This window comes from Lissotriton helveticus, chromosome 7 (genome assembly GCF_964261635.1).
Source record: "Lissotriton helveticus chromosome 7, aLisHel1.1, whole genome shotgun sequence".
Taxonomy (NCBI): Eukaryota; Metazoa; Chordata; class Amphibia; order Caudata; family Salamandridae; genus Lissotriton; species Lissotriton helveticus.
In genome coordinates, this window is record NC_136068.1 from 1,296,494,154 (window position 1) to 1,296,521,727 (window position 27,574).

Sequence of the window (27,574 nt, forward strand, 5' to 3'; positions counted from 1 at the left end):
CAGGTGGAGGAGGCGAGGTGAAGCACGACCCCGAGCTCCGGCCATCTTGCAGATGGGGGGCCCTGCCCAATACCAGCTAGGCTCCTGCCCCCCTCCCACAGGAGAAGAGCAGGATAGGCGGTGTCCTCACCCCAGGACAGGGACCCATTGGTCTCTGCCCTTGCCCTACCTGTAACACTCCTAAATTTAGTATTTAGGGGCTCCCTGAAGAAACAAGTTACTTACCTGTAACTTTAGTTCTCCAGTATTGGTAACTTTCATAGATTCCCATTGCTTGTATCATTCCCCGTCGTCGGACTGGGAGCCTCGGTAATAATAAATATATATATATATATAAATATATACTTAGGTAAATACACCCCAATAGGTGTAAAAAGTAAAAAATTAGGCCTAGGCCTCATTATATTTTGTAGCCTATAGGTGTCCTTATGTAAAAGGACCCAAACTCACATTATCAACCAATCAGATTAGCCTCACCCTGTGGAACCTTCCTGAGAAAGCTCAGAGCCTCAGATTTTCGTAGCCGTTGCTTTGCCACATAATCACCTAGCCCAGAAGTGAGCTTTCCCAGGGGAGGCGGGTGGGCGCATGGGAATCTATGAAAGTTACCAATACTGGAGAACTAAAGTTACAGGTAAGTAACTTGTTTCTTACTCCAGTATTGGAACTTTCATAGATTCCCATTGCTTGTATCAGAGTAGATAGCAGTTAGCATACCTCAAACATTTCGTGCATAGTTATAGAACCATTATAAACCAATGATATTATACATCATAACAACAATAAATCAGTAACCATATCATAATAAACGAAATGTTTGAAAAAACAGGAGGAGGGAAGAGAGGAAAGCTCACCTCTTACTGGAAGAGATTTCTCAGGACTGCTTGTCCAACAGCCGAATCCCCCTTTGCAGCCGCCTCCAGGCAGTAGTGCCTCGTGAATGAGTGAGTACTGCTCCAGGTGGCCGCTCTGCAAATATCCTTTATCGATACTCCAGCAAACAGCGCTGTTGACGATGAGATCGATCTTGTGGAGTGCGCCTTCACCTGTCCTTCCAACGGTTTGCCTGCCGCCTGGTGGCAGAAACGGATCGCACTTGATATCCATCTGGAAATTCCCTGCTTTGACAAAGGAAATCCTTTTCTTGGGGCCCCGAAAGCCACAAACAGCTGGGGCGTCTTCCGAAATCCAGCTGTGCGTTGCAGATAAAATTTCAGACATCTCTGAACGTCCAGAGAATGAAGTGTCCTCTCAGCCTGAGTGGAAGGCCGAGGAAAAAAAGAATTCAGAACCACCGGTTCATTCAGATGAAAGTCTGTCGGTACCTTCGGAATGAATTTGGGGTTCATTCGTAGGATCAATGTATCATTCTTGAACTGCAAGAAAGGTTCTTTGATAGTTAAAGCCTGTAGTTCCCCTACTCTCCTTGCAGATGTGAGTGCCAGAAGAAGCGCCACTTTCCATGATAGGAACTTCAGTTCAGCCCTATGTATAGGCTCAAATGGCGATCTCATCAGTTGAGCCAGGACCACATTCAAGTGCCAAACCGGAGGTGGGGGCCTGACTGGCGGAAAAACTCTAAACAGCCCTTTCAGGAATTGCTTAATTATCCTTGCTGATAGTAGAGAAGGGCCCGATCTTGTCCTTCTGTACCTGGAAATAGCTGCCAAGTGGACCTTGATGGAAGCATGAGCCAGACCTGCCCGTGCCAAAGATAGAATGTATGGCAAGAGCTGATGCGGAGCTGATGAGAATGGATGCACTCCATCCCTCTGGCACCATAAATAGAACCTTTTCCATTTCGCTCTATATGTCTTATTAGTGCTAGGAGCTCGTGCCTGTGACAAAATGTTCCTGCATTCTTCTGAAATGTCTAAATCCTTAAACTCTCTGTGTTCAGGAGCCAAGCTGTCAACTGAAGCGAGCTCGGGTTCGGGTGGAGAACCTGGCCGTTGTACATTGATAGAAGGGTCTGGTTGGGGTGCAGATGAATGGGCCGCTTTTCCGATAGAAGAAGCAACTCCGTGAACCAGAACTGGCGAGCCCAGGCAGGCGCTATTAGTATCATCCTGCACTTGTCCAGCTTGAGCTTCTTGAGGACACGAGGAATCAGGGGAAATGGCGGAAAGGCGTAAACAAATGCGCCGGACCAAGACATCAAAAGGGCATTCCCCAGTGACCCTCGATGGTGTTCCCTGCTCGCATAACACCGGCATTTCTTGTTCCTCGGTGTTGCAAACAGGTCTATCGCTGGGGTTCCCCAACGGGAGAAGATGTCCTTGACCACTGTGTTGTCCAGTTCCCACTCGTGTGAGACTGCCCTCAAGCGGCTTAGCGTATCTGCCTTCGTGTTGCATACTCCTGGAAGGTGTTCCACCACGAGCGTGATGTTCTGTGAGATCACCCACACCCACAGCAACTGGGCTTCCTGAGAAAGCAGTTGTGATCTTGTGCCGCCCTGCTTGTTGACGTAATGCATTGCGGTGGTGTTGTCCGTACGCACCAGGATGGCCGAATTTGAAATCCTTGGAAGGAACGCCAACATTGCCAATCGAATAGCCCTTAGCTCCAGAACGTTGATATGCAAGCGACGTTCTAATGGTGTCCAGTGGCCACTGACCTGGAGATCTTGCATGACCGCTCCCCAACCCTGAAGGGAGGCGTCTGTGGTAATGACGCGAGGAGCCGGTGCCGCTCTGAAACTGAGACCCACTGCGAGGTGAGATTTCTTCATCCACCATGAAACCGTCCGTTTCATCTGCTGGGTGACCGTTACCTTGTCGTCGAACGACCCTTCCACTTGTCTCCACTGAAGGTCCAGTTCCTCCTGCAAGGGGCGCATTCGCAGCCTGCAGTGCGGAATCAATTGAATACAGGATGAAATCGACCCTAGAAGAGATTTGTACATCCTGACTGTCATCCAAGTTTTCCTCAGCAGCCGAGCGGCTGAAGACATGAGTTTCAACTGTCTCTCTTCCGATGGGAAGGCTTTGCACAACTGAGTATCGAGGATCGCTCCCAAGAACTTCACCATACCTGACGGTTGAAGAACCGATTTCTCTCTGTTGAGTTGCAAACCCAGATGAATGAAGAGGCTCAAGCATGTGTCCACTGCTTCTGTTGCCTCTTGGAAGCTTGGTGCCTTCAGCAGCCAGTCGTCTAAGTACGGGAATACTTCCAGCGACTGTCTTCTCAGAAAAGCTGCTACCGGGGCCAGCACCTTTGTGAATATCCGAGGAGCGGATTTTAATCCAAATGGGAGCACCATGAACTGGAAGTGACTCTTGCCCACTGTGAAGCGAAGATAACGTCTGTGAGCCGGATGGATCGGGATATGAAAATAGGCATCTTCCAGGTCTAGTGTAGCCATGAAATCGCCTGGATTCAAGAGGCGCAATATGTCCTGGAGTGAAATCATCCGAAACGACAGCTTTACGAGATAGGTATTGAGCTCCCTTAAGTCCAGGATCGGACGCCACTTTAGTTTCGTTTTTCGGATCAGAAAAAATCTTGAATAGAAACCTTCTCCTCTTTGTGATAGGGGAACACGTTGGATCGCCCCCTTCCGAAGCATTTGTTGAACTTCCAATTGCAGAAGGTTTAGATGTTTTGAAGTAGTGGCGTGGGGAGCTCTTGTAGGTGGAAACTCCTGGAATTCTAGTGTATGCCCATGTCGGATGATGTTCAATACCCACTGATCCGATGTTATTTCTTCCCAGCTGCTCAGATGTTGAGATATCCTGCCGCCCACTGGAGATACCAGAGGCGGAGGAACAGTTGGCAGAGTCAGGAGGCCGCTATTGACGCTTGCCAGCGTCTTTGCCCTGACGCCCCTGACGTCCACGAGCGTTCTGACGAGAGAACGATTGAGACTGTGACTGTCTCTGATAATATTGATTGCCGTACTGTGGTCTGTACGACTGCGACTGCTGCGAGTATCGCTGTTGCTGATAACCACCTCTTGGAGAAGTGAAGCCTCTTCCTCTCGCTCCACGGAATGGTGTCTTTCTATATTGTAGGTTCCCCAGAGCCCTTGCTGTCTCTGTGTCCTTCTTTATTCCCTGTAGGGTGTCATCGACATGTTTCCCAAATAACATGTCCCCATCAAAGGGCAAGTCCAGAATCTTATTTTGGACCTCTGGTCGAAAATAGGTCGCTCGTAGCCACCCCTGCCGTCGAAGAACAGCCGCGCTGCCCAGAGCACGGAAAGAAACGGTGGCGATGTCCATCGCACAATCAATCATTTCAGAAGAAGACCGTTGTCCTTCTTCCAGAAGTTTCCGAGCTTCAGCTCTAGGGTCATCCGCCAGTAATTCCACATAGTGCGCCACATCACTCCACATCTGGCGGTCATATCTTGCTAGAATCGCCAAGGCATTGGCCGCCCTGACCAACAAACTAGCCATAGAAGAAAATCGCTTTCCAGCGTTGTCTAACCTTCTACCCTCCTTGTCCGGTGGAGTTGTGAGGGTGGCCGAAGGATTCCGTGATTTCTTCTGCGCCGCCTGCGATATGACTGAGTCTGGTCTAGGTTGTCCAATCAAGCAGGCGGGACTGTCATCCGGAGCTTTATACTTTTTCTCCAAGCGTGGAAGTGTTGGAATGACTGTCGCTGGAGACTGCATCCCCTTCTTTCCTTCATCCCAAATGTGCTCTACAATGGGAATCGAACGCACTGTCTTACGGTATGCCTCTTTAAAATCATACAAAAAACAATCCGTAGATGTTGCCGGCATGGCTAGCTTAAAGCGTGCCGTGGCTCTTTCCATCAAGCTGAAGAAACCTCCCACATCCGCCGGAGGTGAATCTACCGGGTCCGGCACCGGAGAAGCCGGATCCTGTGCTATATACTGGTTCCATTCGTTATCAGGATTCTGATCCTGGTTCTGTTCATCCTCATCCGAGGTATCATCCTGGACCTGTGTCTGCCGAGGATATTCCCTCTCCTCTTCCCCCTGTGAAGGGGCCACAGACTGAACTGCCATCACCTGAGGCTGAACATGCGCCTGACCTTCCACTGGTCGCGACCCTTGCCTGCTTCTATACTCCTCCAGCATTGCTCTCAAGTCCGTCAAAAGACTCATAGGCATTGTAACCGTGCCCTGTTGTGCCTGAGTTTCCTGGTATGCGACCTGTTGTTGATGTCGCTGCTCCTGCCCATAATAGTACTCATCATCCTGGTCAGAATCGTGGTATTTCAGATGCAACTGAGATGGGCTATATGCATCCCCATACATCTCATTCTCCGAGTACTCATCCTCATCCAACAACAGGGCTGGGGGTAATGATGACACCTTTCTAGGTGAAGTCATATCCGGCGTTATTCTCCTCTTCCTGGTGCCTCTATCACCTGCCGTCGACGGCATCTCCATAGTCTGAACCGTCGTCGACGGGACCGTCGACGAGACAAACTTCACCGTCGACGGGATCGCCATCGTCGACGGGCTCGTCATCGTCGACGGGTTCGTCATCGTCGACGGAACTGCCATCGTCGACGGGCTCACCCTCGTCGACGAGATCGTCGTCGTCGACGAGATTGCCACCGTCGACGGGATAGTCATCGTCGACGGAATTGTCTTCGTCGACGAGGTGGTAACCGTCGACGTAGTCATCGTCGTCGACGCTGTAGTCGACCCAGTCTTCGTCGCCGGCATCGTCGTCGAAGTCCTCGTCGACGCTGTCGTCGTCGTCATCCTCGTCGTCGATGGATGGCTCGTCGATGTATGAGGAGACAAAGTCACCACAGAGGCTTTAGCGCCTTTTTTGACCACTGTTGAAGCCTCTACAGTTGGTTTCTTGAAGGACTTAGAAACTTTCTCCTGATGTGAAGGCCCAGCCGAGCCCTCATCCAGTTTTGCCTTCAGCACCTGAGGTGCTAGCCTTTCCCTCTCCTTTACACTCACGTGAGGAGATTCGCTAGGCCCGGGCTTGCCAGACCTATCAGAGGTCCCACGCAAAGCCTTTGAGGGGGGTTCAGATGAAACTTCCTCAGATGGTACACCCCTCTTCAAAGATGTCTTGGAAGATGATGATCTGGCATCTTCATCATCACTAGAAACCAAGAATTTAAAGGAATCCTGTCAAAAAACAGCTTAAATAGTACCTCAAAGTAGAAGTTAGAGCAGAGCTCTAAAGAGACTCCCTGTCATCAACGATGCGGTAGAAAATCTGAGGCTCTGAGCTTTCTCAGGAAGGTTCCACAGGGTGAGGCTAATCTGATTGGTTGATAATGTGAGTTTGGGTCCTTTTACATAAGGACACCTATAGGCTACAAAATATAATGAGGCCTAGGCCTAATTTTTTACTTTTTACACCTATTGGGGTGTATTTACCTAAGTATATATTTATATATATATATATATTTATTATTACCGAGGCTCCCAGTCCGACGACGGGGAATGATACAAGCAATGGGAATCTATGAAAGTTCCAATACTGGAGTAACCTTCCTTCCTCAGATCCCGATATCAAAAGAAGAAAGAAGATCAAGAAGAAGAAGACCCGCCGTGCAGCTGCTAACAACAGGACAACTGACTTGGCCCCAGCCCTACCAGCCTGTTAATCCTGGAACCTGCTCCTGCCTAATCCTGGTGACCTCCGCGGACAGCAACCTTGGGACACCCAGAAGACCTGCCTGCCTTGACCCTCTCGGAGATTGGGACTCCCATCAGCAGAAGCTCTGCTGCAACAACCCACCTGGTGCCCACCAGGAAGCTCCGGACAAGCCCACTCTGCACCAGCCGAGCCCGGGCCGTGCCAACCCGAACCAAGACCACGAGGACGTCCCCCCCGGCGACTGGGACCCAAAGTCCAGTGCCCAAAGACCCTCCTCGACGAACCAGCCGACATCTGCAGACTCAGAACCAGGGGCCACCCCAACCCCGACCAGCCGAGGGTAAGCTTTTCCGACCCCCAAAGACACCCCTGCACCCGGCGCCCCGCGGCCCCCTGTGCCTCCCTTTGGGGTACCTACCTGTGCTACAAGATCCCAACTTACCTCTCGAAGTGCTGGTCGCCCCTGGGAGAGTCACCGTCTCCGAGCCTGCAGCCTTTGTTCCTTTTTTAAGATCCCCATTGGATAACATTGAGCGCCCGACGCCTCAAAAGCACCCTGCACCCAGCCGCCCGAGTGCCGCTGGCTGTGACCTCTCTGTCCTATCTTACTCCCCCCCTTGCCCTGAGCAAGTGACCAGGAGCCCAGCTCCCAGAGCACTGCTAGCCAGCCGCCACCAACCAAAGGCCGCCCTTCCCTCATTGGATAACATTGGGCCTACCTAACTCTGCACCCGGCCGCCCATGCTCCGCTGGGACTGAACTAACTGTACTCACCTGACCCTGGGGGACCCCTGAGTCCACGCCCAGAACCCTAACTTCACCAACCAAGTACTCACCTGGAAACCGGTAATTCACTTACCTGCCATTGGATAATATTGACCCATTTTTACTCAAAAATTTTCCAAGTGTGGAGTTTTGAAAACTGAAAATATTCCTATCAAATCAGCCAAAGTCCGAATTCGAAAATACTCACCTGTGATCAGGAGAGAAGCCAGTACTGTACCTTTGAGCCCAGTACTTAACTGCAAAAGTAATCCCTAGCGGGTTTACTAGTAACCTGTATTTTCTCCATAGGAACCCATTGTCTGCTTTTCTATGAAATTTCTTCTGTCTACTTTTGAAAACTGCAAATATTCTTTAAAAATCGTACGAAATACTGAAACGCAATTACCTACCTGTTTTGAGTTAAGCCCCCAGTGCTGGGCCTAGGAGACTAGTGCTGGGTTACAAAAGTAGCGCGATCGTACTTTATCTGTAACCTGAATTACCTCCCATTGAATAACATTGTCAGAATCACCTTGAAAAGTTTCTAAGTGTGAACTTTTAAAACAGCTTTATATTCAAGAAAATCCAGCACAGTAACTAAAACGTTTTTGCTAACCTGGTTTCAGCTTAGACCCCAGGACTGAATCTAAGATCTAGTCCTGGAACTACTAAAGTAATCCACAAAGTAATTAACTGTACTTTCCTATGAGAAACCCATTGAGCTCAATGCTAGAGTGTGTTTCAGAACTATATTGCTTTTTAGCTATCCTGTAATTATTGTGTGTACAAACTTATTGCTCCTCTGCAAAGTATTTACATGAGGGTACTCGTACCTTGAAAAGTATATTTTTATAACTGTTGGTTCTAAAAATAAAAGAACTATATCTGAGGATATAACAACAATTGGCCTGGAGTTCAGTTCTTGAGTGTGTGAAACCTTTTGCTGACTGAGTGTGTACAACAAATGCTTTACAATGTCATCTGGCACTGCCTTACTGCTCGACCAAGCTACCACTTTGGAGAGTAGGGTCAGTTCTGACTTTAACCTCTGTTATACTTTTGGGGTTTGTGGACTCTATACACACTGTACTACCTTATTGTCCAGTATATATAGAGGCACTTTCTCACAGATCCCATAGTCCTTGTGGACCTGGAAGAAAGGTTCCTGGATTGCTAGGGTTTTAATCTCGTTAATATGCCTGAGTGAGGTTATTCTTATAAGAAAAGCTACCTTTAATGACAGAAGCTGCAAGTTACAGAAGTGGAGATGTTTAAAGGGTGAATACACAAACTGTATGAGGGCTATGCTGGGATTCCACCCGAGGTGCAGAGTTGGCCGAGGCGTTGTAGGAGGAATCACTCACTAAAGGCCCCCGATGAAGGCCTTCACCCTGGGATTTTGAAGAGGGATGAATGTTCCTCCTTTTGTATACAGGCTACAGCTGTGGCTAAGTGTAAGCGTATGGAGGTGTAGGTTTGGCCTGCATTTTGTACATGTAGAAAGTAGCAATTAAAATCTTGTACAGAGACCTTAAATGGTCTGTTTATTTTGAAATGTACAAGTAGATACATCTTTTCCATATGGGCACATAGCATGCACATGTGGTGGGTTTGCACACTTCACACAGTATAGGCATACACTCCTCTGTAAGGCTGAAATAACGCAGTTCTAGGACCTCAGGTGCACAATTCCTAGGTTTCGCTGTTTGGGGTCTGGGTGTTTTATTTGACACTGTTGTTAAATGAGAAGGTCAGGCATCAGGGGCAGCTTCTCAGGAGGGCTGATGAACATCTCCAGAAGCATGAAGAACTAGGGTCGCCTCTGTGTTATGGACACCTGCATTACGTTCATGGAATGAGAGTGGGAGAAGGAAAAGCGTAGGCAAATATCCCTCACCAACTTATCCATAGTGCATTGCCCATGCACTATCGGTGTGGATACCTTGAGATGATGTTTTAACATTTACATTTGAAGGGGGGCAAAGAGATTGATGGCTGGGGTGCCCCACTGATGAAAGAACCTCTGTAGGACTTGTAGGTGGCGTTTCCAATTGTGGACTTGAAGATGCATCCTGCTAAGCTGATCCGCAAAGTCGCTGTTTACCCCCACCAAATGATCAGCTAACTGGTGGCTCTTGCTGAGGATTGTCCAAGGCTAAATCTACTTATCCAGTGAGGACAGCTGTGGGAAGTGAGTCCACCCTCTTTCTGACTGTAGTACAGGGTGGTCATGTTGTTGGTCTTTATGCTTTCCCATTGACTAGCTTGAGGAAATCTTTCAGGGCTTGACGGTTTGCCAAGAGTTTTAGAAAGTTGATGTGATGGTTCTGGTGCTTCACTAAATGAAGAAGTGATGGTTCTGGTGCTTCACTAAATGAAGAACTATGTAGGGAAGGAAGAAATAGTGGGCAAATGCAATTATGGACCTACAATGTGATAGAATAAATAGGTATCTGTGACTGTACATAAATCATATATTTATGGTGTATTTTAATATGCAGGGCACCTTGCAGGGAGGGAGAGGGACTAGGTTATAAAGTTGAAGATTTAAGTTACATTTTTATTTGGATATGGCCCTGGTGGCTAGAGGATGTAAGCAGGTTTATGTGTATTCAACATTATTAATAAAATAGAATAGATTAAAAAAAAGACGGTATCCAGGCTCTAGCATGAGAATGGCTGCTCATCAAGCTCATGTGCTAAAGAAAATAGCCCAGTGGTGAGAGGGAGAGCAGCTCCTCATCTTGCTCACGCTCTACTCCTGAGGAACAAGTGAAACAGCTCACCTTACTCATGCTCTCGATCTCCTCAGCCCGTTGTCTGATGCGCTGTGCCATTGCATTCACCCGCTCCTTCTCCTGTTTTAGCTCCTGGCGCTCCTCCTCCAGAGCCTCCTTTGCTGCAGACAACTGCTCCTCCCTGATACGTAGTTCACTGGCTTGAATCTTCAGCTGAGCTTGCTCCTAAAGACAGAAAAGAAAAACATTAGTGTTATAATCTGCTAAAGTAACCTTAATGATGGCTATGTTACTCTTAGCAAAGGTATACAAATTCTCATTCTGTCTACATATTGGCGAAGCTCATTATTGCGTGGAAATATTTTCTGGCAAAGAGTCCTGCAGCAAGCTGCAGACAGCTGAAATATTCCAGGTGACCTGTCTCATCCATCCCAAGTGATATAACTCACACCTTGAAGGTGTGACCTGCTACACCTATTTTGATTGGTCTACATTTGGACAGTTCTGATTGGTTTTAGGCGAGCAAATCTAAACTGCTCAACCAACCTGCAGTTTCAGTCAATATGGCTGGCTGCTCTTCAAACAACAAGAACAGCCCCCTTTTTTAAACGCGTGCAGATGGCCTACAGAAAATAATTAGAATAGCTGGGGAAGTCTGTACTTTTTTGGACAGTTTTATGGTCTAGGGATAGTACAAGCAGCTTGAACGCAGGAGGTTTTGGCAAGTTAGGTACGTAATCCACTCTTTTATCTTAGCTAGCAGCAGAGAAGACTTTTGTAGATATGGAAAATTAAAATCTGTTTAGCTGCAAATCAGAAAAGCAGATTTCATTTTTTCTGAGTTTTCATCCACCTTTAAACATGGTGCCAGCTTTTAATCCCAACCTATGGGTATCACATAGTGACTGATCTGGAGACTGCTTTTTTGAGCAATTAATCAGAACTTTATCAACGGAGTAGCATACCTGTTGAACAAGTTACTTACCGTTGGTAACGATATATCTGTAAGAAAGATTAGTTATTCATAGATTCCTTACCTTAGAATTACCCCCAGGTGTTAGACTGGATCTAGAATTTTTTTTGTCAGCAGTACCTCTGGGTGTCAGAAGGTAGCATCGGTCCGCTCCGCGTCCGTCGTCGTGGTCGCTGGCATGACGTTGCGGCAGCTACTTAGATTCCGCCCTTGCGCGCTGACGTCAGTTCTGTACCTGACTTTCCGCGCCAGAAACACAGAGCGATGCAAGACACTGACCACTGATGCACAAAACGAGGGCCCTGAAAGGATGTCGTTAACCCTAGAAATCACTTCGCAGAACGGGGAGGATGGTTGGGGCGGAAAGGAATGTATAACTAACTAATTTTTCTTACAGATATATCATTACCGAAGGTAAGTAACCTGTTCATCTGAAAGAAACAGGTTAGTTATAGATTCTTTACCTTAGAATAGATACACCAGCAATACCAACCCCAGCGGTGGGTCTGCGAACTAAGATCACACCAGAAAGTCCTGGAGAACAGTCCGGCTAAAGATGTGTGCTAAAGAAGCCGTCCCTCCGGACTTGGCTGTCCAGGCAGTAGTGTTTCGTAAATGTGTGCAACGATGCCCACGTGGCTGCCTGACAGATGTCATGCAGAGAAACTCCCCTCCCTAGTAGTGGCTGCTGTCGCCCTGGTTGAATGGGTGCTTCCCCAACCGGAAGCTCCTTTTTAGCCAAAGAATAGCATGCCTTAATACACAAAACGACCCATCGAGAAATGGTGCGTTTGTGTATGGCCCGACCTTTCTTGGCGCCCACGTAGCCAACAAAGAGTGGATCATCCACCGGGAATCGTTTGGTGCGATCAAGATAGAAAGAGAGCGCACGTTTTGGTTCCAGACGGTGGAGCCTCTCTTCCTCTTTCGAAGAATGCGGAGGTGGCAAGAAAGTGGTCAAAGTAATGGTCTGCCCGAGGTGAAAGGCAGTGACCACATTAGGAAGGAAGGATGGACGGGTCCTGGGAACCACCTTGTCCGGATGGACTGACAGAAAAGGAGGTTTAGAAGAAAGGGCCTGGAGCTCACTCACCCTTCTAGCAGAAGTGATGGCTACCAGGAGAGCAGTCTTAAGAGTCAAGAGTCTTAAAGGACAGATATGTAGCGCCTCAAATGGGGCACACATTAAAAAGGTAGGAACAAGATTCAAGTCCCACTGAGGCGTAACGAAGGGGACTGGAGGAAAGAGATGCATTAATCCTTTCAAGAAAGGGTTAACTACCGCGGACTTGAAAAGAGAAGGCTGATCCGGCAGCCGAAGGAAAGCAGAGATGGCTGAAAGGTAGCCCTTGATAGTGCCCAGAGCAGAGCCCTGCTGGGCTAAAGAAAGAAGGAACAAGAGAACTTCAGAAAGGGGATCCACAGCCTTTGCTGTGCACCATGCCTCAAACTTGTTCCACCTGCAGGCGTATACTGCCTTAGTGGAGGGACGTCTGGCTGCCGAAATTACGTCACAGACTTCGGGAGGCAGGTCGAAAGACATCAACTGCTGCTGCTCAATCGCCACGCAAGGAGGTGGAGACTGGACAGGTTTGGGTAGAGGACCGTCCCCTGCTGCTGCGACAGAAGATCCTCCCGAAGAGGCAGTCTGATCGGAGAATCGATTGCCAGGTTGAGCAGCTTGGGATACCAGACTCTTCGTGCCCAATCCGGATCCACAAGAGTGACTTGGGCCTGGTCGCGCCTGATCTTCAGCACTCTGGGCAGAAGTGGTATAGGCGGAAAGGCGTACAACAGACCGCATGTCCACTTGTGACGATAAGCGTCGCCTAGCGAGTGCCGTCTTGGAAATTCCAACGCGCAAAATCGCTGACATTGCACGTTCCCTTTGGTGGCGAAAAGATCTAACCAAGGCTCTCCCCACTGTTGAAAGAGACCCTGCACCACCTCTGAGTGAAGACGCCATTCGTGATCCATCATGCACCTGCGGCAAAGTTCGTCCGCCTTGGGGTTCGGAGAACCTGCCAGGTATTGAACCACCAGGGATATGCCCTGATGTTCCTGCCATGTCCAGAGGTGAAGGGCATCTTGACATAGGGTCCACGACCCCACCCCGCCCTGTTTGTTGCAGTACCACCTGCACTACTCTTCCCTGGACAGAGGGAATGAATGCTTTCAGTGCAAGACAAATTGCCCAGAGCTTCAGAAGGTTGATGTGAAGCCTGGACTCCGCCAGAGACCAGAGGCCTCTGATCTCTGCCTCTCCCATGTGTCCACCCCATTCCAGAAGGGATGCGTCCGTCACCACAGTGTGGTCTGGTTGGGGAAGGGAGAGGGAGAGGGATCTGCAATTGACCCAATCCTGGTTTGTGAACCACCACTGCAGTTGTCGTGCAGTGCCCTCCGAGATCTGGACGCAATCGGACAGATTCCCCATATGCTGCGCCCACTGGAACTTCAGGTCCCAATGCAGAGCCCACATATGCCACCTAGCATGATCGACCAGCAGGATGCAGGAGGCCATGAGGCCCAGCAGCCTCAGAGTCATTCTGACCGAAACCTGGGATAGAGGCTGAAAGATCAGAATCATGGCCTGAATATCCCGGACTCGCTGTCCGGGAGGATAGACCAGAAACTGTGTTGTGTCCAGAACCGCTCCAATGAAGAGGAGCTTCTGAGAGGTAATCAGTTGTGAATCTGGCACATTGATGGAGAACCCCAGCGAATGCAGGAGGTCGGTCGTAGTCTAGAGGTGGGTGACAACTGCCTGGGGAGAGCCCGCCTTCAACAGCCAGTCGTCGAGATTGGGGAAGACTAAAACCCCTGATCTGCGCAGATGAGCTGCGACCACTGCCATAACTTTCGTGAACACCCAGGGGCGCTGGTAAGGCCAAAGGGGAGCAAGGTAAATTGAAAATGCTTGTGGCCTACCGTGAACCACAGGTAACGTCGGTGGGCCGGCAGGACGGGGATGAGAAAATAAGCGTCCTGCAAGTCCAACGCTACCATCTAGTCTTCCGGGTCAAGGGCAAACAAGACCTGAGCAAGCGTCAACATCTTGAACTTCTCCTTCCTTAGGAAGTGATTGACGTTCCTTAGGTCCAAGATAGGACGCAGACCCTTGTTCTTCTTGGGAACCAAAAAGTAGTGGGAGTAACAACCACGACCTACTTCTGGGACAGGAACACGCTCGATGGCTCCCTTGGCCAAGAGAGCTGTAACTTCCTGCTGGAGAAGGGCCAAAAGATCCTTGGACATGCTGTGGTATCTCAATGGCATGGCTGGAGGGGTAGTCTCGAAAGGAGAGGGAGTAGCCCCTTTGGACCATTAGCAAAACCCACCTGTCCGACGTGATGGTGCGCCAGTGGGGGAGGTGATGGCGAATCCTGCCACGCACTGGCGTTTGATGGCCTGAAAGGTCGGACTAGGAGGGTTTGGAGGCTGCTGCAGAGGGGCAGTTGGTGGACTGGTCTGCCTGCTGGCCCCCGGAACCACAACAATTGTTCCCCGCCCGCACAAAGGTTTGGTATCTTGCTGCGTCCTGTGGCTCCGGGCGGGACGTAGTGGGGCACCCCTTCCGTAGCCACAAAGGATTAGTTACTTACCTGTAATCCTAGTTCTCTTTCAGGGGTATACTCATTAAAGTCATAAGCACTGAATAATGTCCGCCCGTGAGCGGGAACCCGGAACATATAACAATATACATATATATATGTGTAAATATACAAAAATTAGTACAAAGTACTAAAACAAAATATACACATATACATGTATAAACCCATAATATGCAGCCCAACATAATGTATAGGCTAATAAAACCTTATTACACACTTTCTGCCGTATGAAAATACTCCATACATCAATGCAATAAACAGGCTAGAGCCTAGAAATGAATTTCATAACATAAATACCCTTTATTTTCATCAAAGAATCTGTTGTAAAAGGCAATTAGCCTAACAAGGCTGCATATGAATAAATGTCTGTGTACAGAAAATCAGACTGGCACCTCGCCTTTAAGGCCCCAGAGAATCTGAGCACTTTGCCTTTAAGGCCTCCAGGAGCAACCCTGCTCCCATCATGCACCACAGGTGACAGTTAGGTCAGTTCTTTTGTACGGTACAGTAAACTTTAGCAGGAATCTGCACTTAAACACTTCATAATACATATTGAAAAAACCTCAATGCTACTGCTCGCCCGGGGAGGCGGGAGGGTGCTTATGACTTTAATGAGTATACCCCTGAAAGAGAACTAGGATTACAGGTAAGTAACTAATCCTTCTCTTCCAGGGGATACTCATTAATAGTCATAAGCACTGAATAGAGTAGCAAGCTCATACCCACAAGACGCGGGCGAACAGAAAAGAGCATAGCAACAACTTTAACACAGTGTTCAGCTAGAACTAGCAAATACATTTCTGAGCGATGCTTGACCAACTTGCGCATCAGCCGGTGTGTCTGAATCAAGACAATAATGGCGTGTAAACGTGTGCACTGAACGCCATGTCGTTGCTTTACATATCTCTGACATAGACACATTCCTAAGAAGAGCTGTGGTAGAAGCTTTTCCTCTCGTAGAATGGGCTTTAGGTCTTCCTGATAAAGACCTATGTGGTAGCTGATAAGCCAGAAGAATACATGACACAATCCATCCAGAGATGGATCTCTTGGATGCTGCCAAACCAGTGTTAGTAGGACCATAATTGATAAATAAACGGTCTGTCTTTCTTAAAGCTTTTGTCCTGTCTAAGTAAACTTTAAGACTCTCTTCAGATCCAAAGAATGCAGAGCCCTCTCAGCAGCACTAGAAGGCTTTGGGGAAAAAAGTAGGCAATGTTATGGTTTGGTTAATATGAAAATCCGACACTATCTTGGGAAGGAAAGCAGGATGCGTCCTGAGTACCACCCTATTTGCATGGAAGACAGTGAACGGTTCTTTACAACACAGAGCCTGAATCTCGCTAACTCTACGAGCAGAAGTAATGGCTACAAGGAACGCCACCTTCCAAGTTAAGTGTTGCAAAGAAGCTTTATGTATAGGTTCAAAAGGAGCACCCATTAACTTGGTTAACACCACATTAAGCTCCCAAGGTGGAGAAGGAGACCTGACTGGTGGATACACATTCCGTAAACCCTCCAGAAAATCCTTCACCACAGGCATCCTAAAAAAGGATGTCTGAGTGGGCGATTTTCTGTAGGCTGTGATTGCAGCAAGATGGACTTTAATGGAATTAAACTGCAGGCCAGATCTTGCAAGGTATAACAGATAAGGTAAAATCACCTGTTCCTGACCATGAATCGGGTCAAGATCATTATTTTGACACCACAGGAAAAAACGTTTCCACTTGAATCCATAGGATTTCCTTGTAGAAGGTCTTTTTGCCTCCTTTAGAATGTGCATACAATCCGGATTCAGCTGCAAGTGTCCATATTGGACGACTTCAGGAGCCATGCTGCCAGGCGTAAAGATGACAAATTAGAATGAAACACTCGCCCCTTCTGCTTGGACAGAAGATCTGGGCGACATGGCAACCTCCTGTGTGGCACTTCCGACAACTGAAGGAGATCTGGAAACCACCACTGGCGAGGCCACTCGGGAGCAATCAGAATCATCCTGGAGTTGGTCTTGTACATTCGGTTGATTACTGTCGGTATCAACGGTGTTGGTGGAAAAGCGTACAGTAAGCTCTGATACCAGTCTATCAAAAGGGCATTCCCTTGCGACCCTTTCTGGGGAAATCTGGACGCGAAGACGGGGCATTTTGTGTTTGCGAACAGATCGATATCTGGTGTTCCCCATGACTGGAAAATACTGTGCACGACTTCTTCGTTGAGCACCCAATCGTGAGCTTCGACGAAGTCTCTGCTGAGATTGTCCGCCTGCGAATTGAGAGACCCTGGTAGGTGGACAGCTGTTATTGACAAGTCTCTTGCTAGCAACCAATTCCAGATTGTCTGGCTTTCTAAGGACAGAGTCCTGGATCTGGTACCCTCCTGCTTGTTTAGATAATACATTGTTGTTGTATTGTCTGTCTGCACCAGGAGGGACCGAGTTTGTAGAGATGGAGCCAGAGACTTTAGAGCAAGATGGACAGCCCTGAGTTCGAGCAGGTTGATGTGATATCCTTTCTCGAAATCTGACCATAGCCCTTGTACCTGCAATGGGCCCATATGAGCACCCCAGCCTTGGAGTGAGGCGTCCGTGATCAGAGTCTGCGTCGGAGGGTCCTGATGAAAAGGCACTCCTCTCATCACGTGTGCTCTCTTCATCCACCACCTGATGGAATCTTTGGCAGACTGGTGGAGACAAATCCGATCCTCCCAGCATCCCGTCCTCTGCTTCCACTGATCTTCTAGGCACTGTTGCAGAGGACGCATGTGCAATCTTGCGTTTGGAACAATGAAGATGCAAGAGGCCATGGACCCCAGGAGAGAGGACACTTGCGGAACTGTCGGGTAATTGGTCTGAAGAAGAAGATGACCTTTGGACTTGATCGATAACCACCTCTCCTCCGAAGGACACATATTTGCTCTTTCTGTGTCCAGCAGGGCCCCCAGATAATGGATCCGCTGTGTCGGATTCATGATAGATGTCTGGAAGTTGACTTGAAGACCCAGCCTGCGCATGAGATGGAGGCATATCGACAGATGCTCCTCCAAGAGAGATGGGGACGAACTCTTCAGAAGCCAGTCGTCTAAGTACGGATATATGAAAATCCTTTTCCTTCGAAGAAAGGCCGCAACTACCGCCATACATTTGGAAAATGTTCTGGGCGCTGATTTCAGGACGAATGGAAGCACTGCATACTGGTAGTGATGAGCAGACACTTGAAACCTGAGAAATTTGCGATGTTGTTTGGAAATGGGAACATGAAAATAGGCATCTTTCATGTCGATGGAGCACATCCAGTCCCCCTGATGTAACTGGGGGAAGATCTGATGAAGCGCTAGCATCCGAAACCTCTCTTTCCGAATGTACTTGTTGAAAAGCCTTAGGTCCAGAATAGGCCTGAATTCTGCATTTGGACCCTTCTTCCTCACTAGGAAAAACCGTGAATACAAGCCTTGATTTCTCTGCTGAGGAGAAACCTTCTCTATGGCTTTCTGTCCTAGAAGTATACTTGCTTCTTTTTGTAAAAGCTTCACATTCCAATGTAACATTTTCTTTGGAGGAATGAGAGGAGGTGGCTTTTTGAAACGGAGATGGTAACCGTTCTGAATGATACCAATCACCCACATGTCCTTTGTCAGTTGCTTCCACTCGTTTAAGAATGACACAATGCTTCCTCCTACCGGAGTGGTGCCTGGCTGAGGAGGAAGACTCCTTTCATTGTTTTTGAGGTTGTTTGGCAGCTGCGAACTGCTGTCTATTTCCTCCTCTACCTCGTCCAGGGCGACGCTGTTGGAACTGCGATCTCTGTTGGTTCTGGCCCTGGTTCTGCGAGGACCAACTTGTTTGTTGATTCTTTTGTTGAAAAGGCCTCTTGTCGTAGGGACGAAAAGTTCCTCGACATTTAAATTCTCTTTTCTTCTCTAGGCCTACAGCCTTTACAGTATCCAACTCCACCTTCATTTTTGCCATCTCATCGTCTGCATGAGACCCAAACAATGTAGACCCATTGAACGGCAAGTTGACCATTTTCCTCTGGGCTTCAGGTTTTAGTCCAGTAAGACGCAGCCAAGCTGAACGCCTAGAACAAATCCCATGCGCATAGCCATGCGCTGCAAGATCCGCAGAGTCGGCAGCTGCACTAATACTTTGATTAGCAACCAAACCTCCTTCGCCTACAATCTCCAGGAAGTCTTTTTGATCTTCCTTTGGAAGCTTGTCTGCAAACGGAGCCACAGAGTCCCACAAAAGACGATCATAACGGCCCAGTAAGGCTGCTGCACTGGCCACTCTCATCACCGACCCAGCAGTGTTACACATCCTCCGACCTAAGGAATCCATGCTCTCACTGTCCTTCTCAGGTGGAGCAGAGGAAATAGAAGTTGCAGAATGCGCCTTCCTGGCTGTCGCCAATGTAAGAGAGTCTGGAGGCGGATTAGAACGTAAGAATAAAGGGTCTTGGTGGGGAGCCTTATATTTCTTCGCAATTCTAGAAGGGCCTGAACCCACCGTGGCTGGAGTCAAGAAAGTTTTCATAGCAGGCTCCAACAAACCAGGAACCAAAGGTAGAAGAGGTCTAGCAGAAGTCTTGTGATGCAAAGTCTCAAAAATGACCGAAGATGTCACTTGGGGAACTGCCATCACAATGTTGAACTTATTTGCTCCACGACATAACACGTCGTTGAAGGTGCCTAAGTCATCCACTGGGGATACCCTCGAAGGAGGACTTGACGATATAGTAGGAGTATAGTCTCTATACGAACTTCTATTCGGAGATGACGATGAGGAAGATGATGTAGGAGACCTATTTCGCCTTTCAGGAGTAACAGACTTCTGCCGTCTGCGTTCTCTAGAGCGAGATCTTCCTCTTACTGGAGACCTAGAACGTGACCTCCTAGGAACCACAACCTTCTGAGTATCCGCAACTCTCATACTAGTTAGATTAGCGGTCGGTTGCATCTTCCAGTGTCGTAGGCTTTCCAACCACCTCGGTGACATGTTAATCGGCTGTGCTGTACTCTCAGGAGAGCCCTCTGGCGAAATTTGCACAATCTGAATTCCCAGTGAAGATTTGGAAGACCTTGAAGAACTACTCCGCTCAGATCGTGGTGAGCCAGATGGAGTTTGATCGCTGGGAACTAGTTGCCTTTCCTCTGACACCGACTGCCTTGAAGTCGAACCAGAATGAGCCACCACCGACGAGTCCTGGTGCGCAACTTTTTCCTGCTGGTCTTGAGGTGTAGAGGCCACCAAAGGCAGTGGAATCACTTCAGACCTCGACAAAGACCTATGGGAGGTCCGAGAGGCTGATCTCGAATGTCTCGATGCCGACCTTTCAGCAGGTGGGGGAGACTTAGCCACTGATACTCTCTCTTCATGCCTCAAGCCTGAAGCATATCTAGACTTCGAACTACGTCTTGATGGAGACTCCAATCTCCTCTTCTTTTCATGTCTGGACGTCGCAACATCCTTCGACGTCGATCTCACTTTCTTTGTCGACGTCACTTTTCTCTTTAACATCTTTCGTCTTTCCTTCGACGTCGACCGTTCCTTCGACGTCGACCGTCGTCTCTCCTTCGACCTCGACCGTCGTTTCTCCTTCGACGTCGACCTTCCTTCGACGTCGAGTGCTGCTTCTCCTTCGACGTCGAGTGCTGCTTCTCCTTCGACGTCGGGCGCTGCTTATCCTTCGACATCGAATGCTGTCTCTCTCTCGACGTCGAGTGATGTTTCTCCTTCGACGTCGAACTCCGTACCCCCGACGTCGTCCTTACCGCAACAGACACCACATGTCTTGACGTCGAGAGACTCTTCGACGGGGACTGCATCGGCGTCGACTTCTGCCTAACCGGTGATGTCCTCGACGCCGATGGAGCTTTGTCTTGTCTCGGCGTCGATAAGCCTGAAGGAGATCTCGACGCTGAACGAACCTTCTTCGACGTCGACTCTTCCTGAAGACGCTGTTTCTTGGCTGAAGCTTCAGGAGACGCAGATCTTCGACGATTTTCATGAGAAGAGGGCCTTCCAAATGAAATCAAGCTTTTAGGCCCCTTTCCTTCTCTCTCCAAACGACCTAGAAGCTGCATCTTCTCCCTTTCCCTCAAAGTCCTGCTGGAAAGGTTAAGGCAATGATAGCAATCTTCAACCTTATGAGAAGAAGGAAGACAAACCACACAAACAGTGTGTGGATCAGTCTTTGACATTTTCTTCCCACAGGAAGGACATTTATAAAGCAAAAATGGCATAACTGACTAAAAACTCCAACAGTTTAGTCAGAAAATAAAAGCAAACCACCACTAGAACTAAATCTTGTCAAAAAAGACAGGAAAAAACCAAATTTTGACTGAAAAAAGTCAAATTTAGCCCAGCTCAAGTTCCAGGTTCCTCACAGAACAAGCCGGAAAAAAGAACTGACCTAACTGTCACCTGTGGTGCATGATGGGAGCAGGGTTGCTCCTGGAGGCCTTAAAGGCAAAGTGCTCAGATTCTCTGGGGCCTTAAAGGTGAGGTGCCAGTCTGATTTTCTGTACACAGACATTTATTCATATGCAGCCTTGTTAGGCTAATTGCCTTTTACAACAGATTCTTTGAAAATAAAGGGTATTTATGTTATGAAATGCATTTCTAGGCTCTAGCCTGTTTATTGCATTGATGTATGGAGTATTTTCATACTGCAGAAAGTGTGTAATAAGGTTTTATTAGCCTATACATTATGTTGGGCTGCATATTATGAGTTTATACATGTATATTTTGTTTTAGTACTTTGTACTAATTTTTGTATATTTACACATATATGTATATTGTTATATGTTCCGTGTTCCCGCTCACGGGCGGAGATTATTCAGTGCTTATGACTATTAATGAGTATCCCCTGGAAGAGAAGGGGCAAAAAGCAGACTGCTCAGGGAGGGTGGTGAGGCCCAAGGACTTGGCCGTAGCCCGTGAGTCCTTGAAACACTCTAAAGTGACGACCTCGAGATAACGCACCTGCGCGCCTTAAGAGGTATCTGGACTTAAGAATATTTTCGGCAGCCCACGCAGCAACCCCGTGCACACGCCTAATCCCTGCTGATGAGCGTTAATGAACGCGAAACACGTGTCCAGGGATGGCAAGCACACCAGTGAACACCCTCAAGACTCAACACTCGGGTAGAAGCGCACCCGCTGATACCGACTACATCGACCATTATGCTCCGGGGTCACACGCTGATGGGACGAGCAGTGTGCGACCTCATTCGGACATATTAATATAAATAGTTTTTTGCTGTGGATCCAATCTGTCTTCCATAATGTCTAAGATTGGTTCCAGGGACTTTGAAGTATCTTCTTTCAATTTTGGCGCTGAAAGTTTCGGTGCTGAACCGACCTTGTCCTTGGAAGCAGAGGGTTTTGGCTCTGAAGCGACTTTTGTGCGGAAGGGATCAGCTCTGAAGGGGACTTTTGTTTTGAGACTGAGGATTTCGGCTCCGAAACAGATTTGTCTTTTGGAGCGCAATGTTTCGGGTTCGAAGACAATCTGTCTCGGCTCGCTCCTGACCCGGAAGGCTTGAGTACTTGTCTCAGTGCCAGCCAAGGCCCGAAGGCAGAGGTGGTGCCGAAGCCTTATGTTTGGTGAAAGATAGCTCATGAGATAGCTCATGTCGTGAGTATTGGTACTCACGACACCCTGTCCCGCTGGAATGTCTTCTGATTCCAACTCAATCTCGAGGTCAGAATCGGATTGTTCGACCGAGAAGGCCTCCTCTTCTTCTGCAGCAGCCACTTCTTGTTCAGACTCTTCCCCGAAGAGCACCCGAGTCTGTTGAGTGCTTTGGCGCTCCCCGACGATCTCGAAGAGTCTTTTTCGATCTGAACGAGCGACAGGCCTCAGTGTCTTCTTTCTTGTGCTCCGGTGATAAGCAGATCTGGCAGACCTGGTGTAGATCGGTGCGAGGGTACTTCAAGCGGTGGATCAACGCGGCTAGGCCCGAAAGCCGCCCACGATGTTCTCGACTGAAGAGGAGAGATTTTCCGATCGAATGGATACGCGAGAGAGGGAAACACGTACGATAACAATACCGTCAAGGGTAGGGTAGATTGCGCACCAAGGGGAGCCCGAAGGATGGTTTTCAACTAGAGCGCAGCAACACACGTCTGCACCCGATGGCGGAAAGACAACAATCTAACAATGGAGTTGATGCCCATGCACACGATCGCCGAAAGGAGGAGTCACCTTACCTCGTGACTAGGAAAGACTTCTTCAAAGAAAAACAATGTGCAAACATCCAGACCCAACACTAGATGGCAGGAGTATGCATAGCATGTGTATCTACAGCACACTTGCCTCAAACAATATGTTTACAAACAATTGGTTGCACAGTGAGCGATAAAGAAGCTGAGCTGTCTGTAGGGCAGATATCTACTGGCATAATTTTAGGCCCTGACAGGACTCGACAAATAATGAGGTGAGACTGATGTTTATTACTTCATGTGTGTGTTTCTTAGTATTGTCAATATCATAAAAAGACAAAAGCTGCATGGATGAAGTTTTCTCCTTAGGCACATAGAAAGTTGGCAGGCCTGCTATTTGAACCTTTGGGGTAGAGTCACAGGGCTGAATGGTCACAGAGCAAGTCTGACTGAAAACCTTCACTTTAGCAGTCACTAAGTGAAATTTATGTTTTATGACAGAAGAACAGGAGCAATAGACTTACTCTAAAAATGCCACAACAAGACACTTCTGATCATTCAGTGTCTTTGCAGAAAATCTGAGGTACTATCTTTTTTTCTGGATTCATGTGAAGGGTGAAGACAGTACATGTACTTAGTGTGTGAAACATACATATAAATCGTTTTGCCACAGAAACAGTAGTCCTTTGCATATATTCTTTCAAAGCTTTCCCCAACATAGTGAAGAGGTTTATCTGAATCAGAAATCCACAAGTAAAATGAATAAAAATGCTATTCTAACGCTTCCTTAGCTCAGACGAGCTGAGCTGAATCTAGAAAATAGGCAGGACTGAAGTAACAGGGCTGAAATGGGGAGCAATTCAGGAACAGTGGTCCATTGGATTGCTTCTAAAAAGATGTCTGTAGGCAGTATTTCAGTTGGATCCTCTAATGGAAGCTGATCTCGATATCTCTCCACTTCCTGGAACAGAGTTTGAACAACGATGTTTGGAGGCTACAAGTACTAGATGCTTGTTTTCAATGTTAATGAAGTGTAAATGTATACATTGACTACCAAGGATTACTAGCCCAACAATGGGGAATATTTCATACATGTGAATCTATAGGAGATCCATATTCTGGAGATACGCTCTCCCCCTTCTGTTTCTGAGGTACTTTATTAGAATGAAACAATTGCTTACCTAGTCCCTGTACCCTGAGAAGCACAAGAGCAAAAAAATGCCATGGCATGGACTTCTGACTTTCCCAAGACTTTTCTGAGTCGGACATTCGGAGGAACCTCCATGTTCTCGGCCAAACTACTTTTATGCATGCTGCACATTGGAAGGAGTATGTCCTTGTTTACCTTGGCGAAGCTCATGATGGCACCTTCCCGCTGTGAGTCAATCTGCAGAACACGACTGACATCCCGCTCTGCCCGCTCTTGTATGAGTTTCTGCTGGGTGTGGAAATCAGACCACTCAGCAGCCAACTTTCGGCGTTCCTCAGCACATCTGTGCATGACCGACTGCTGCTCCTCCAGCAGGGCACTCTGAAAGGTCAGGGATAAAGAGCTAGTTAGGGAGAAACCAAAGATGTTAATAAAGAGAGAGTAAGATTCCAGATATGGAGGGAAATAGAGGCCAACGATGGAGTGGGTATACCAGGGAAGAAAAGACTGGAAGCAAGGAAAAGCCAAAGTAACAGCAATGAAGCGAAAGAAGAAAAGAAAACAAGAGAAACCAGGAGAAGAGAATATAAGAGACTGGGTATGGGTTAAGAGAGATAAGGAAAATATATAAGACCTTAGAAGCAGGAGAAAGGGAAGAGAAACAAGGCAAAAATAAACAAAATAGCACGAAAGAATGATGAAAGACCAGGACAGAAGGAATAGACAAGGGACAGAAGAAGATAAAGTAGGGATGAAAAAAGAGACTGAAAAGCAGGTGAGGGAGAGATATCTAGGAAAGAGGAAGATACACAGAAGGAAGAAAACATACCAGGCATGCAGACTGGATGGGAAACTGGAAATAGAAGATTAACTAATTAGTGCTTGATTGAAAGAAAGTACTTGCATAGCGCACAGTGGTAAGTAGGATTCCTTGGAGCCGAATGAAATAACCTAAGGAAGGATGAAGAGAGGCCACGGAAGCAACGAGAGTGGCTACAGAAGAAAGCATAGAGACTATGGAAGGAGGAAGCATGTCCAGAAGAAACTGTGAAGGAGGAAGAGAGGTTGGGAAAGGAGAGAGCGACTTGGCAGAGGAAATACTAATATATGTACACAGTGAATTGGAGAATGGATATAGAGGGAAAGAAGAATCAGGAATGAAGGGAAATAATGGCTATGGACAGTAAAGGTGTAGATATGCAGAATAAGAGTACAGATGGTGGAATACAGGAAATTAGGGTCTGAGTAGGTTAAAACAATAACAAATGGAGGAGGGGAGTGAAAGAGTTGGAGCAGGGGGAGAAACACGAAGGGACCATGGAAGTGAGAAAAGAAGGACTCAAACAAACTGGTGAAGAAGGAGGAGAGATCGCAGTAGGATAGAGAGGCACTCTAAGAGGGGAAGAGACCGGAATGGATGGTGAATACGGAATAAGGGGATGAAAGTAAATTGGGAGAGGGGAGGAAAGGAAAAGGAACGGCGAGAGAAAAAGGCCAAAGAAGGATGCAGAAAAAAAGGCAAGAAAGAAGAGAGAGTAAGAAATATATTATTTTAAAGTGTGCGAATGCGGAGGTGTCTTACTGCTAGATGTCCATGATTGATAGGCAAATTTCTACTGGACATGAATAGAAAAAAGCCAAGTTTTTTAGCAATTTTCTAAAAGGTGATTTGTTAGATTGAGATTTCAGGGCTAAGGGCACGGTATTCCAGAGTTTACACACTAAGAAGGAGAAACTTCTCCCTCCCCATCTGGGTTTCTTTATTTTGCGAACTGACACTAATTTGACAGCGCCAGATCTTACGTTAAAATAGGCATGTGCTAGAAGAAGATCTTCTGAAAATAAGCTGAGAGTACAGGAGAAGGAGAAAGAATTGGGAAGGAAAAAAAAGGAGCACAGTAGGAGGCAGCAAGTAAAGCTGGAGGTAAAGAGATAGTATGGAGGGAAAGACCACATGATAAGGTAAAGAGAAAAGGACGAAAGACAAAAGATAAAAACATGCAAACTGAATACAGAAACAAGCATTTGCAATGCAATAGGTCTCGCATTAGAAAAGTTAGAGCTATTGGTATTGTAAATGACACATTTTTTATTTAGGTTTTGTTTTTGAAAATAGCGAAATTGATAGCTTTGTCATTTACAATGCCAATAGTTATAACTCTCGCATATGTGACACCTATAGTATTTGTAATGCAATATGTGTTGTATTTACGTGACTTACATGTATTGATATTACAAATAACAATGTTTTTTATTTTTTTTTTATAATTAATACTTAAATAAAAGTTATTGTAATTTATAATGGCAATAGCTTAAACTTTTGTAAATAACATTTGTGAAGATTATGTTCAGTGTATTTTATTGTGACGAAAATCCAAGAACATATGTCAAATATTAACATCTTTTTGTTACATTTGTAACAAAGCTTGAAACATTGAGATAACATATTTGAACCAGTTGTTGTTGAATGGTTGCACAGATTGATGCTGTGGTGGAGCTCAGTGATGTGGTGCCACTGAGTGATGCTGTGGTGGTGCTGAGTGATGCTGTATGCTATTCTATGTTTTGTTTTGCTATCCTATGTTTTGTTTTGCTATGCTATGCTGTTTTGTTATGCTATGCTATGTTTTGCTATGCTATGCTATGCTTTGCTATGCTATGCTATGTTATGCTATGCTTTGCTCTGGTTTGTTATGCTATGCTATGTTGTGTTTTGTTGTGTTGGTATGCTATGCTGTGTTTTGCTATGCTATTATGTTTTGTTATGTTTTGTTCAGCCATGCTATGTTTTGTTTTGTTAAGCTATGCTGTTTTGTTGTGTTTTGTTATGCTATGTTTTGTTATGTTATGCTATGTTTTGTTATGCTATGTTTTGTTATGCTATGCTATGTTTTGTTTTGCTATCCTATGCTTTGTTTTGTTATGCTATGCTATGTTTAGTTTTGCTATCCTATGCTTTGTTTTGTTATGCTAAGTTTTGTAGTGTTTTGTTATGCTATGCTATGTTTTGTTGTGTTTTGCTAGGCTATGCTTTGTTATGCTATGCTATGTTTGGTTATGCTATGTTTTGCTCTGCTCTGCTTTGTTATGCTATTTTTTATGCTATGCTATGCTTTGTTGTGTTTTATTATGCTATGCTTTGTTTTGCTATGCTATGCTTTGTTATGCTATGCTATGTTTTGCTGTGTTTGGTATGCTATGCTGTGTTTTGCTATGCTATTATATGTTTTGATATGTTTTGTTAAGCCATGCTATGTTTTGTTGTGTTTTGTTAAGTTATGCTGTTTTGTTGTGTTTTGTTATGCTATGTGTTGTTGTATTTTGTTATGCTATGTTTTGTTATGTTATGCTATGTTTTGTTATGCTAGGCTATGTTTTGTTATGCTATGCTATGCTTTGTTTTGTTATGCTATATTATGTTTTGTTGTGTTTTGCTATGCTATGTTTTTTATGCTATGCTGTTTTGCTCCGCTATGCTTTGTTATGCTCTATGTTTTGTTGTGTTTTATTATGCTATGCTATGTTTTGTTATGCTATGTTTTGTTATGCTATGCTAAGCTTTGTTTTGTTATGCTATGTTGTGTTGTGCTATGTTGTGTTTTGTTATGCTAAGCTTTG

At 46.6% G+C, this 27,574-nt stretch overlaps 1 protein-coding gene across 3 annotated transcripts in view; it reads right to left on the reverse strand.

Annotated features, from left to right (window-relative positions):
* The window catches only part of FBF1 (Fas binding factor 1), a 596,028-nt gene that overhangs the window by 112,410 nt on the left and 456,044 nt on the right, over positions 1 to 27,574 (reverse strand). For all 3 annotated transcript variants that reach the window (XM_078654557.1, XM_078654558.1, XM_078654559.1), the window contains 2 exons: positions 24,152 to 24,337; positions 10,107 to 10,283 (listed from right to left, as the gene is read on the reverse strand). In XM_078654557.1, the coding sequence (XP_078510683.1) occupies positions 10,107 to 10,283; positions 24,152 to 24,337 (363 nt within the window). The remainder of the gene's footprint in view (positions 1 to 10,106; positions 10,284 to 24,151; positions 24,338 to 27,574) is intronic.